At 47.0% G+C, this 13,824-nt stretch overlaps 1 protein-coding gene across 5 annotated transcripts in view; it reads left to right on the top strand.

Annotated features, from left to right (window-relative positions):
- The window catches only part of LOC135538725 (voltage-dependent L-type calcium channel subunit beta-1-like), a 36,047-nt gene that overhangs the window by 19,074 nt on the left and 3,149 nt on the right, over positions 1–13,824 (top strand). For 3 of the 5 annotated variants that reach the window (XM_064964630.1, XM_064964634.1, XM_064964631.1), the window contains 11 exons: positions 2,398–2,517; positions 2,853–2,975; positions 3,294–3,430; positions 3,943–4,010; positions 6,180–6,208; positions 8,554–8,634; positions 8,739–8,797; positions 8,946–9,055; positions 11,306–11,457; positions 11,601–11,696; positions 11,905–12,090. In XM_064964630.1, the coding sequence (XP_064820702.1) occupies positions 2,398–2,517; positions 2,853–2,975; positions 3,294–3,430; positions 3,943–4,010; positions 6,180–6,208; positions 8,554–8,634; positions 8,739–8,797; positions 8,946–9,055; positions 11,306–11,457; positions 11,601–11,696; positions 11,905–12,090 (1,161 nt within the window). Of the gene's footprint in view, positions 1–2,397; positions 2,518–2,852; positions 2,976–3,293; positions 3,431–3,942; positions 4,023–5,427; positions 5,589–6,179; positions 6,209–8,553; positions 8,635–8,738; positions 8,798–8,945; positions 9,056–11,305; positions 11,458–11,600; positions 11,697–11,904; positions 12,205–13,824 lie in introns of those variants that run through there. The other 2 variants (XM_064964635.1, XM_064964633.1) reach the window with 2 other exon arrangements.

A 13,824-nucleotide genomic window follows, 5' to 3' on the forward strand; every position in this document is an offset into this window, starting at 1 on the left:
AGACCGAGAGACCAATAGGGAGTCGGGAAGTTTTCTGATTTTGAGATCGCACCATTTTTTTTTAAAGCACTTTTGCTTAAGCACATACTTATGTGCTAATTACCAAATACCTACGTGTTTGAACTCCCCATTTTCTCACCGCGGAAATTATTTCAAGTCATTACATATGGTGGATGTCAATTCTCACCACATTCTCACCTCTATTTTAAAACCCCACACCTAATGACTCACTCATTCTGCCTCGCACATTCAGCTGTCCACATTCTTGTCTGCACCTCCCACGGGTGTATGCGGCAAGCAAGCGAGAGAGAGTCTGACACCTGGAAAAACCGAACAAGTGGGATAGTTACATAAAGAGAACACTCAAACCCTTTATAAGTGAGCCAGGCTGTACTACCAGTGCTGGGCTGTGGTGTACAGGATGCCAGGCAGGGAACGCTCCGCTCTGAGCAGAGCCCCCCAGGAAAGGAGGCCAGGCCAGGGTTTTTATTTGTGTGGATGGGTGGATTAGGGTCAGCCAGAGAGGCAGGTTACCATTGATCACTGGTGGTGGAAGTGGACAAAACCATAGCCACTTCATGAGTGATATATCAGTGCTAATAATAAATCCGGGCCTTAGGCCGTTTTATCTCTCTTTTCTATCTCTCTCTCTATCTCCCCCTCTCTCTCTCTCTGACACACCCACACTCAGTGAATCTGTTGGCACTGGGTGTTAAACACATCAAAGCGCCTGATCAGATGTGATTCAGATTTGCATATGTGTTTTGATGCATCCACTTCACACCCATATTACACCAGCCAAGTGTTCTGTGCCAGACAGTAATGTGTGTATTTGAGGAGTAGTCTTGAGTGCAGGCAGCCAGGCAGACAGCCAGGAAGGCAGGTTCCCTTTGTGCTTCCAGGTTATAAATAAAGGGTGAAACAAAAGAAATACCACAGAGAGGTGGACCTGATGACAATTATGGGTGATTGGGATATTTGCCCTCGAGCCATTCAGAATGAGGTAGGCACCAGTCAGTAGTATAGAACACACTACAGTACATACTATGGTCTAAACAGAGATGGACAGAACACACTACAGTACATATTATGGTCTAAACAGAGATGGACAGAACACACTACAGTACATATTATGGTCTAAACAGAGATGGTCAGAACACACTACAGTACATATTATGGTCTAAACAGAGATGGACAGAACACACTACAGTACATATTATGGTCTAAACAGAGATGGACAGAACACACTACAGTACATATTATGGTCTAAACAGAGATGGACAGAACACACTACAGTACATATTATGGTCTAAACAGAGATGGACAGAACACACTACAGTACATATTATGGTCTAAACAGAGATGGACAGAACACACTACAGTACATATTATGGTCTAAACAGAGATGGACAGAACACACTACAGTACATATTATGGTCTAAACAGAGATGGACAGAACACACTACAGTACATATTATGGTCTAAACAGAGATGGAGCAACGCATAGGGAGATGTGAAAAGACAAGCAGTGGAAAATAATATATTGAGAGAAGAGACTGAGAGGCACAGAGTGAAGGAGACATAAAGCAGAAAGGGAGAGAGATCCCAGATTATCATGTTGGGCACAAGGCCTTGATTGTGTTATTCCACACACACTTCTACATTCCACTAATTTCTCTCCCCCCTGTCTGTCGTTGGTGTTGTTATGGGGAGGCGTGTGTGTGTGTCCACCACACACACACACACACACACACACACACACACACACACACACCCACACACACACACAGGGACAGAGTGAGGAAGTGAGAGTGAGTGAGTGTGTGTTTATGTGTGGGAGAGAGAAAGAAAGAGGGCAGAGAGAGAGGAGGTATAGAGAGAAGGAAAGAAGGAGAATGTGGGAGATGGTGGCATGGTCATTTTTTGTAGCGTGCTGTATGTTTGTTCAAGTGTGTGTGTGTATGTTTGTTCGAGCAGGGTGTGTGTGTGTGTGTGTGTGTGTGTGTGTGTGTGTGTGTGTGTGTGTGGTTCCAGTCATACTATTGCTGTCTTTATTGCCTTTACAGGCAAAGGGTTTTTATTCAAGGACGTGTGGTCATGCAATAGAATACACTTGTGTACACAGACACAGACACACACACACACACCCCTGCTCGAACAAACATACACACACACACTTGAACAAACATACAGCACGCTACAAAAAATGACCATGCCACCATCTCCCACATTCTCCTTCTTTCCTTCTCTCTATACCTCCTCTCTCTCTGCCCTCTTTCTTTCTCTCTCCCACACATAAACACACACTCACTCACTCTCACTTCCTTACTCTGTCCCTGTGTGTGTGTGTGTGTGTGTGTGTGTGTGTGTGTGTGTGTGTGTGTGTGTGTTTTTCAGGGCTCTGCCGACTCCTACACCAGCCGGCCGTCGGACTCAGATGTGTCCCTGGAGGAGGACCCAGAGGCACTGAGGAAGGAGGCAGACCTACAGGCCTTGGCCACCCTCGAGAAAGCTAAGGTCAGAGGTCACCATGGCCCTTCCCTGTGGCCCTGTCCTTCTGTTATACAGTACCCCATACAGCCATACAGAACAGCACGGTCATTAACCATTCGCCCTGACCCTAACCATACACCTGACTAATCTCGCTAACAGTGTCCCCTCTATGTTTTAGGTACCTGGTTAACACATATTATAGCCTGTCTTTCTACTCAATTAACATTCAATAACAGTCTTTGTGACATTATAGACTTCGAGCGACATGACAAGTTAAGTAATATCTCACCCCCGTCTTGTCCACTCCATCGTTCTCATTCTTTCTTTCGGCTTTCTCTTTCTTGCTTCAACCCCTCCAGACCAAACCAGTGGCCTTTGCTGTGCGGACGAATGTGGGCTACAACTCTGGGCCCAACGACGACGTCCCAGTGCAGGGCATGGCCATCTCCTTTGAAGCCAAAGACTTCCTACACATCAAAGAGGTACCGGAGCTGCGTAAACAACACTTGGCCTTGTTATTTCTTATTGTTAGATCATTTCTGAAGATGATTTAGTCCCCATCCCCTGGAGCTTTACGAAGACAGTGGGATATGGTGAAGTGGCATTTTGTTATAATATAAACTTCCGGTTCTATATTTATATCTGATTGATGTGTCGATTAGCAAGCTACAATGGCGGCGGCGGTTGCCTTGGCAACACTCAGCAGGGACTCTGTGAGCGAGGGAGGAGAAGACTGGTGTGTGTATTATTGGGTAGCATTTACGTGTCTGTCTGTCTGTCTGTCCGTGTGCTCTGTGCAGAAGTACAATAATGACTGGTGGATTGGGCGTCTGGTGAAGGAAGGCTGTGAGGTGGGGTTCATCCCCAGCCCAGTCAAACTGGAGAACACCAGGCTACTGCAGGAGCAGAAGATGAGACAGAACCGCCTCAGCTCCAGGTACTGGCTGCTGCCCACACCCACGTCCCCTGGCACCCATCACCCAGTCACTTTACAGCAACGTAGATCAGTTACCTGTCAGCTACCGTCATGTCAGAGCTGTTATCCAACAGGGTTGGGCTCAATTCGAATTGAAGGCAGTTAATTCAGATAGTCATTTGAATTGAATTATTCTAATTTTTTGAAACTTTTGAAATAAGTAGTGTCTACTTTTCAGTTTATTGAGAAGTCATTGAAAATAAATGCCCTTGAATTGGAATTTTTGTTTACTTTCTAAATTGACTGCCTTCAATTTGAATTGAGCCAACCCTGTTATCCAATTAGCTTCCACAATGCATGCAACATAATACAGTACAATGATCACCCAATCACCACTTCACAACAGTCACTACTTCACAATTAAAAATGGGAAAAGTTCAATTTATTTTCAATTACAATTTTTTTTCAATCCACTTCAATTTTCACCTACTAGTAACCATCCACTCATTGTTCTCTCCTCCTCCCTCTTACAGCAAATCTGGTGGCAGCTCCAGCCTGGACGTTGCCACGGGAACACGCAGGCCCACCCCTCCTGGTACAGGTAAGGTCAGGGGTTAGGGGGTCATCTTCACAGCTCGACTGGCTAGAAGAGACACACACGATAGCTATAGATATAGCCCTCTGCCGCGGCCTGTCGCTAATATTCCGTGCAGATTTGAGTTGGATAGTTAGTGATCCATGACGAATGAGATATCTGCAGTGTGGAGGGGAGCGTCTGGGTGGGTGCTGCTGCTGCTGCTGCTGCTGCTGGAGTGAGAGTCAGACGGAGAGAAAGAGAGGGGTCCTATATTGTCATTAGCATGGCTAACAGGACCAGCCTGAAACACAGCTGAGGATATAAACGCTCCTTTCGTCAAATCTGATCACTACGCTTGGCCAGACCAGGGCCACATCCCAAATGGCACCCTATTCCCTGCATAGTGCGCTAGTTTTGACCAAAGCCTTATGGGCCCTGGTCAAAGGTAATGCACTTTGATGCCCGATTTGAGACACAGCCCATACCTTAAAGTGTTGGCACCGGGCAGCAACGGGATAGTTCAGTTCAGTCACGCTGCTGGATAGACAGTACGGTTCACCGAGGGAAATAAATAGACTGGCATAGAGACCGAAGGAAAGATTGACAGAAATATATACATGTTTTTATTAGATAAGAGCCGACTGGGAGTGAATTCGTTGAATTGAATAATTGAATTGAAGACAGGCGGACGAGATCAGACATGTTGTTTCTCCCTTGATGGATGTGTTACGTTAATACACGACAGTTATAGTATGGTTCTCTTTATCAAGCCTATTTGTTATACCTGAACTGACATACCAAACCCCTCTTCCTGCCTGGCTGTGCCAGCTTAAAACACCCCTACCCACATCCAAAACACAGAGCCCTCACCACCTTAACCAGTCACAGCACACAGCAAACCCTCCTTAGGGCAGCTACACCCCCTTTTCTGCCTCCACCTCCTAGCACCTCTTCTTCTATGCTCTCTCTGCTCTCTCTCTCTCTCTCTCTCTCTCTTTTTCTCGTCTCCACCACCTTCTTCTTCAGCAGTGAATAGCTCGCTCTTCCACCTCCTTTCTCTCCGCATCTCTCTCTTACTCACTGTTCTGTTTGCGATCACTGTTTTTCTGACCTGCTCATGCACTGACTTCGTCGTGACCAAAAGCATTTATTCTTTACTTAGTCACCTATTGACTTTTATTTCAGCACTGTTATTTCTGGTTCAGAACTCTGTCATTTCTCCCATTTCTCGATCTCAGATCTGTGTCTGGCCTTCTCTCTGCTTTTGATTGCCTTTCTTGTCCTCCCTTTTTCCTCTTTCCTCATTTCTCTGTATACATCTCCACTTTTTCTTCCTCTTTTCACTATTGCTCGATATGCTCTCTCTCTCTCTCTCTCTCTCTTTCTCTCTCTCTCTCTCTCTCTCTCTTTCTCTCTCTCTCTACCCCACCCCACCCCTCAGCTCATGTGGACATGTCCACGATGGCTTTTGACCTTGATCCCTTGGACCTGGATGCCGAGGAGCCCCCTGAGCCCCAGGGTGACCCTCGCTCCCCCAAGGGCAGCGCAGGCAGCGTCACCTCCCCCCAGGGCCAAATCCACCGCCTGCCCTTCTTTAAGAAGGTAAAGCCCTCCAGGGGACCCAGGCACCACGGCTGCTTCCCCTCCCCACCTCCCTTCAACCAAACCCCCCTTCTGCACGAAGCTATGGCCCAGTCCTAGGCTTTAATAACCTCTGTCTGTCCTCACTAGCCCCTCTTACCCTTACCGTCTCCGACTTACTGCACTAAACTGACCCACCGCTCCCGCCGCTAGCCAGCGCCTGTCTGACTCCCTAATCCCGATTGACCCCTCAGTCTCTGGTCACCACGGTGACATTGAGTTCTGTTTGCCTGTGTGTTTCTGCGCTGGTCAACTGGGGGAGGGGTTGAGCTGAGCTAAAGACGAAACCTGACCACGTTCATACATTCGCCGATGCAAAAGCAATGTATGAATATTCGTCGACGGTGCAACCCGAAACAATAAATGTCATTATCGATCAGACTACAGTGGGTGTGGTCTCCGCTGTGCTATTGAACAGCTCCACTCCCATTTCCCAACTAACAGTCACCTGGCAATAACAACACGTCCTCTGTCTTTTGTGCTTTTTGTCTCTTTTTTTTGTCCCTTTCGCTCTGTCTTCTCGTGGGGGTTGTGTGCGGAATGGTACTGTAGGTGGTCCGGCTAAACAGAAACAGAAGTCGGTGAGTCGGTGCTGACCTTTAATTGACCTTTACCTTCTGTTCTGCCTCGTCCTCCTCCTCCTCTTCCTCTCTGTTGTCTCTCCATGTTCCTCAGTCTGCTCTCATGTCAGCTTATGCTAGAGAGAGTGGGAGGTGACTGGATTTGAACATTTCCACATTTTTGTCAAGGTTTTCACTTATGCCCCAAGAAGAAGATTTCCGTGTTGCAGTTGTCCCCAGGGATATTGTGTTCCAAAATGATCAATTAATAAATTATGGAAAATTTGAAATTATAGGGAGGAATTGTAGGAAGGGAAATGTTAGTTCCACCCCCAAATGCAAGCAGGGCTTCCATTTGTCTCTGTCTTCAGAGCTGATTGGGTAAACACGGGCTGTCAGTATGCAGTCAGAGCTGATTGGGTAAGCACGGGCTGTCAGCATGCAGTCAGAGCTGACTGGGTAAACACGGGCTGTCAGTATGCAGTCAGAGCTGATTGGGTAAACACGGGCTGTCAGCATGCAGTCAGAGCTGATTGGGTAAACACGGGCTGCCAGTATGCAGTCAGAGCTGATTGGGTAAACACGGGCTGCCAGTCAGCAGGTGCAGGCGTGTCACGGCCCCTGTCACTCACACTTCTGGTGAACGTTAATGCTCCCTGATGTGTTTTCATGCACATTCTGGACGGCTGCTTTGACTGACAGCCTGACAGCCTGTCATCAGCCCGCCTCGCTATCCCTCACAATCTCAGAGCTGTCAACACAGCTTTGATCCCGTAGATACAGGAGACTGTGGAGGCAGAGGCACGCTTTGTCCTCCAATAGCAAAAACACTCTCTATAGATTACGCGAAAGTTCATGTCATTCAGAAAGAGAGAGATGAATGGTGACACGCAGTACACTTCCCCCAGCACTGCACCTCTAGTGATGAGCACCATTTGGAAAAGTTCTTAAGTGTATTTTTAGATGTAGTGAATCGTAATGGGGTGAACTGAGTCCACTGCCTGGTCGTGGAGGTGTGGCTTTATGTAATGTAACGTACCTTAGTGGAGGAGAGCTCTTCAAGCCTCAATGCTACTGCTCTCAGTGCACTAAAGTGCTGCATGGAATACAGAGAGCGGACACCGAATACACGCTAGCACCCTACGAGTGTAGGATCTTAATGTGATCACTTTTTGTTGCTGAGAATTGTCCTGCAGGAAATGCAAATGAGCTTCGTGATTTACATACATTTACTGAAAACCCACACGAACACACCATAATATTAACAGTATTGCACTTTTCACGTGCACTACTTTTGGCCAGTTAATGGCCTAACCACGGATCAACCAACACTATGGACTAAACGTTCAAAACCTGTTGCTGCGGGATTATTTTGCCGTGACAATATAGGTCAAATGAAGATCCTTCATCTGTATTCTCCTAATGCCTGCCTATCTGTTAGTGGATAGACCATGGGAGTGGTTTGCTTTAATGTTCTCCCCTTACCTGTCACTCCAAAACGGGGCACTTTCTATAACAGAACAGATGCTTATAGACACGTCGGCGGACAGATGCTTCTCATGATTCATATTGATGGAATGTTAATGTATGCGTTTTGTTGTACTTGTCGGAATATTGATTGACTGGGTGTGGGTGTTTTGCGTAAGAGTGCGTGTCGTCTGTGTATGTTTCCATTTTCAATGTGATTTGAGTGTTTGAGTAAGTGTCTGAAATGCGTTCTCTGTATGTTGGTTCAAAATGAGGGGTATCTTTTTGTAGGTTTAGTGTGTGTGCTTGTTGTCCATTTTTCTCTGGGCCTAAAAACCCATTTGGCTCGGTGTCTATCTGGCTTCTTTCTATAAAGCAAGAGGGGTCCACCACACACAGATACATACTGCGAGAGAGTAGGAGAGAGAGTGTTATCTTCGACTAGAACTGCAGTCACATGAGCCTTTGGCTGCACGAAAGCTCCTGAGATTTTTTCTCTCTCTATATATATATATCAATAATGGCCCTTACCACTCTCCGTAGCTCATTCTGATCCAATTTGATTATGGTTTATTTAATTTGCTATAACTGGGACAGCAGACTGAGAAATGGAAAATGAGTGCCTCTGTCTGAAGTGCTGAAATGCATTACATATCATTCTGACTGTAGTCTACTGTACAGAGAGAGAGGAAGAGTTGGTGTTGACATAATGTCGATTTGTGTGTGTGTGTGTTTCTGTGGCAGTTGATTGTGTAGCTCCAGACGCGTGCGTGTGTACAAAGTGGCTGTAGATTGTGCGTCTCAGAGTATGCGTGAGCTCTGTTCGCGTGCATGTCTGTGTTCAGACACAGATGTTATAGTGTCTCACCCCACTCTTGATGCTCTCCTGCCTGGCTCAGATGGAGCATGTCCCCCCGTACGACGTGGTCCCCTCCATGAGACCCATCATTCTAGTGGGGCCGTCACTGAAGGGCTACGAGGTAAGGCTACTGTGTAGCTCAATCTCCCCAATGTTCTTCATGGTTTATTATACCGGTCATATCCCCACGCCTCAGTTGTTCTTCTTCTCCTCGTCTCCCACCAGGTGACTGACATGATGCAAAAGGCTCTCTTTGACTTTCTCAAGCACAAGTTTGAGGGCAGGTGAGTTTCAGGCCAGCCAGAGAATCTGACTGAAATATTTACCATATTTAGTAAAGGTTGAAAATGTCTTCAACTTAGTTGTTTCGTTTAACCTGCTTTAAGACGTTTCCAGTTCTCAGCCCTGATTGGTTGATAACGTTTCTTCCAGGATATCCATCACCCGGGTGACAGCAGACATCTCCCTTGCCAAACGCTCGGTCCTCAACAACCCTAGTAAACACACCATCATCGAGCGCTCCAGCACCCGCTCCAGCCTGGGTAAGACAGGACCTTGTAGGGCAAGTCATGTTTGTACCTAAAAGAAAACCATATGATTGCAAGAATCGCCAGGACTGGCTCTGTGCCTTTCCTACACACACCCACTTGATACATGTCAAAAAGCTTTGTTAGTTCATGTTTCTTATCATCCGTTGGGCTATTGTGTTGTTACCTTTCACTATCAGTGTTTTCATATATCCATCTTAGCTTGTGTAAGTATTTGATCCTGCTGATGACCTGCCCGAATCTAAATGAAATACCAGTTTGTACTTGGACAAAGACTGGTGTTTACCTGTCTCCGAGTATTGGGAGAGAGATATTTAAAAGTATTGTTTCTGTTGGTAATAGCTACCTGGTCAGCAAAAGGTCAGGGAATATTGGTTGATTGGATGTTAGCATCTATTGACAACATGCAGTAGGGAGCCTCCTAGTCGCCCATTCAACCATTGCATTGAAATGGAATTGAATTACACAAATGTTTTTACTTAGAAGGTCATCAATCCACTCCATTTGGCGTGGATCGTCTTCAATATCAGTGAGTAGGGCTAAGCACAGAGCAGGAAGGCTCCTCTAGAGGAGAGGCTAGCTGAGCAGAGAGGGGCAGTGTCGCCTGACAACCCTGAAAGGGCTGTCAGCCTACTAGCTTTATTACTCATTGTCCCTCTCTGACCTGGCCTCTTCTCTTTCTCCATCCTGTCTTTTCCTACCCTCCACCCACCTGTCCCTCTCTCCCACCACTCTCCTTCCCTCCACTCGCTCTACGTCTCTCAGACGTGCTGGGTACGTATGCTCTCAACCCCACGAGGAAAACAACCGAGAGCTTTTTTTCCCCCTCTGACCTCCTCGCCTGTCTGTCTCTCACTACTCTCCTCATCCCCTCATACACTCATCCCTCATGCATCTGTCTGCCTGTCTGTTCCTCACACATGTTTGTGAAAGCCTGTTGCTTGCAGTAATAAAACAACTTGAACTAAGGCTTGGAAAGAGTAGACTAATTACACAGCCGAATGAGTTGGCTGGTTGGCTCTGGTGGCTTTAGGCTGCTCAGCTGAGCATCTGCCTGCTGTCTGCCTGTCTGTCTGAGGTTCAGGGGAAATGTGATAGGGTGGGCTGGGGGGGCCAACTGTAGTCAGGGATGAGTGTACAGGGGAAACTGATACTCCCCCCTCCATCCTCCATTGCCTCCCACCCTGTGACTCAGAATCAGGGACCCTACTGTAAAGCAACATGCAAAAACATTTTACTTACAAGGAGCCTGTACGCATACACAATTAGACATCCATATATTCATGAGTTTATATACCATAAATCATTGTTTACTACCAATCTCTGATACAGGGAAACACATTCTTCACAGAGATGCAGTGTAAATAGAGGACATTTGCAGGTTAATAGAAACTAGGACAGGTTGTTAGGTTTTCATCATTTTAGGTAAAGTTCATTTCCCTCATCTCTCTGTGGAGCCTCTGGTCGCTTCCTTCCGCCTGCAGGTTTAATTCCCTTTCTACCTCAGCCCTTCGGAGGGAGACCGTCTTTAGCCCGCAGGGCCCCTGCGGATTACCTGTCCCCTGTTATGTCATTGTGGCTGGAACAACCCCCCCCCCCCTATCCCATACGTATACCCAAAAGGAGAACGAGAGTGTACAAAGCCGGAGCATCCAAACAGACTAATACGTTTGCAATGCCTGATGGCTCTAACAGCGAATGTAGTTACACTTCATCACTTTGCAATTATTGTATTCATCGGTGTTCAGAACAGTACATCAAGTGCTGCCAGAGGCATCTCATTCTCACACGCCTCCTTCCGTCCCGAGTGTGAGTCGATATAAAAACCTGTGCCAGAGATCACATTTACCAGTGCAAAACATCAGTCACTGCTCGTTGGAATGTGGCAACAGAATGAGAATGCCCCCATTTAGCGGTGTGTAAATGGACCATCTAGTACGATGGGTTCTGTTTCACATGCACCAAACCTTTTGCCAAAATGTTGACATGCATGATGCAGTGTTAACATGCCACGTTTGCATGTGCTTGTGTGTATCCTGTTTTGTTTTTTTAAATGGTAAGTGTGTGAAATATGAGTTAGCAAAGTGGCAATAGTCACACTGATCTCCTGTATACTCCAGAAGGGATTTAAATGTGGACAGAATTGGGATTTGACCACCAATTCAAGTTGTATACTTTTGTATGTTACGACACCTACTACACCCTGTTACTTATTGCATTCCCATGTTGTTCTCTACCACATAGCGGAGGTGCAGAGTGAAATTGAGCGTATCTTTGAGCTGGCCCGCACCCTGCAGCTGGTTGCCCTAGACGCAGACACCATCAACCACCCCTCTCAGCTGGCTAAGACCTCCCTGGCTCCTATCATCGTCTACATCAAAATAGCCTCACCAAAGGTACCCTCTGAGCGGAATGACTTTGCGGTCGATTGACTTCCTCTATCATGTCCTACTGAGATGGCACGTATGTGACTGAAATGTCTGTAGATGTGACATCTCTGTCAGTGACCAGCGGTGTGTTGTTGCCTGTTTCCCTTCAGGTCCTCCAGAGGCTCATTAAATCCCGGGGGAAGTCCCAGGCCAAACACCTGAACGTGCAGATGGTGGCAGCAGACAAGCTGGCCCAGTGCCCCCCTGTGAGTGTCTGTCTGTGACCCTGGATTCTGTGGCCCGAAAGGCACATCTTCTTACATGCTGTTTGCCCTGAACAAATTCCTTCACAATGACCAGTCTGAACAATGGCATTGGCTTAACATTAAAATGAATGCCCTTTTAGGTAGTTGGCTGAATCTCTGAAGTTGAAAAGTGAGACACTAACATCATGTCCCTCTGTGTTGTATGTAGGAGCTGTTTGACATCATCCTGGATGAGAACCAGCTGGAGGACGCCTGTGAGCATCTGGCTGACTACCTGGAGGCCTACTGGAAGGCCACGCACCCCCCCAGCAGTAACCCCCCCAACCCCCTCCTCAACCGCACAATGGCCACGGCCGCCCTGGCCGCCTCCCCAGAGCCCGTCTCCAACCTGCAGGTACAGGTGCTCACCTCCCTGCGCCGCAACCTGGAGTTCTGGCCCGGCCTGGATGGCCCCGGGGCCGAGAACGGGAAGGTGGCCGAGCATGCCCTCTAAAGGCCAGCTGTGGAGGGGGGGCTCAGGGGGAGCAACACCCCCTTCCAAACCCGGCTGCCTGCACTCCAGATATACCTCCCCCCACATCCTCCCTCTCTCCATCCCTCCCCTTGACCTGAAAGAAGGAAAGAACCTAATCACATTATGTTTCGACCCCGTTCTCATTCATAATACTGTGTAGAGAAACACCACGTACATGGAGAGAGGGAGGAGGCTGTTTACTGGAGAGTATTCTGGGTCCATCACACTGGATCCAACTCAATAGCACATACACACACTTACACAGACATTCATATTCTCACACACACACTTACAAACACACACACATCAGAGTACTCTGAACAATATAGGCCCCACACATTACTGTAAAAATCCTTCTGCTTTAGAAAACACCCACACACAAACACCGAGAGGACAAACAGAGAGCTTCGTCCTCTTCAAGAAAACCTCTCTGCAAATGACACAGTATCTTAGAGCAACACACACAGCGAAATTAGCAAAGGAGAGTTTATATAAGCAGGACACTGGATCCAGACCACACCAGCACTGGGTTTTCAGTGAGAATAATACACACACAATCACATTGAAGTTGTGAAATGAATTGACGGGGGCAGTTATTGGAAGAAGTGAAAATCCTCCATTATCCATCCATCAGTCAGTGAAGTACCTCTGTCTCTGGTCTGCTGCCTATTCCCTGTTTACTGTAATTGGTAGAGAAAATTGTGTGCCCCTTACCCAACCTCGGGGCTCCCTGCCTGACCTCCTTTCTTCAGCACTCCTTTATCGTCGGGGAAACGGTGTCCAGTTTACTTCCCTTCTCCGTGTTTCCATGGCACCGTCCCTGAAAAGGAGCGAGTCATCTCGGCCGCTTGGCCAATGTGTGCCTTGTTGTTGTGGCATCATTTCTAGTTTTCTGATTTGTGTGGTGTGGCAGGTATGGGCTGTGTGCGTGTGAGCGTGTGAGCGTGCATATGTGTGAGCGCGCGCGTGTGTGAAGTGATGTGGGCCATGACTAATAGGAATGTCCTATTTCATTCATTCACACAGGAAACTCTAACCAGCAGAAAAATGATCATCTGGGTCTCATCTACAATCAGCCACTGGCTTCAGCCAAATACATACAGCATGACTCATGACGGTCATAGTCCAAGACATTGTAAAAGTGTCCGAGCTGCTTCCATATATCAATGAGTTATACCCACAGAATTGTTTGAATCGTGTTCAGTTAGACATAAATGCACTATTATGAACCGCGCTTGCTCGGATACAATAGGTCGTATTTGATATGGTGCGGTTGGCTCTACATTGCCTTACGTCAGACACAGCGCGTCGATTCCGCCTGCACTGATCTGTCTCGTTGGGGGGCCGAGCGTCGCCTACGAGTAACGCGATCTGACATAAGACAATGGCGGCTGTATAGATTCATTAGAATTCGTTCAGACGGAGGAGATTTTGTTCAGTTATTGTTTTACTGTCAATAAGTGTGACTTTAAGCTCGGCCTATTCAAAAGTCATTAGCAAGGATCAGCCAAATGTTGGCTTGACCCAACTCTAAAAAGTGTCTTGTTAATTGTGCTGAGTTTAAACAGAATGTAATACTTACTACTTAGGATGAGGAACATGCTTGTGAATGAA

The sequence above is a fragment of the Oncorhynchus masou genome, unplaced genomic scaffold (genome assembly GCF_036934945.1).
Source record: "Oncorhynchus masou masou isolate Uvic2021 unplaced genomic scaffold, UVic_Omas_1.1 unplaced_scaffold_29___fragment_2___debris, whole genome shotgun sequence".
NCBI classification, from domain to species: domain Eukaryota; kingdom Metazoa; phylum Chordata; class Actinopteri; order Salmoniformes; family Salmonidae; genus Oncorhynchus; species Oncorhynchus masou.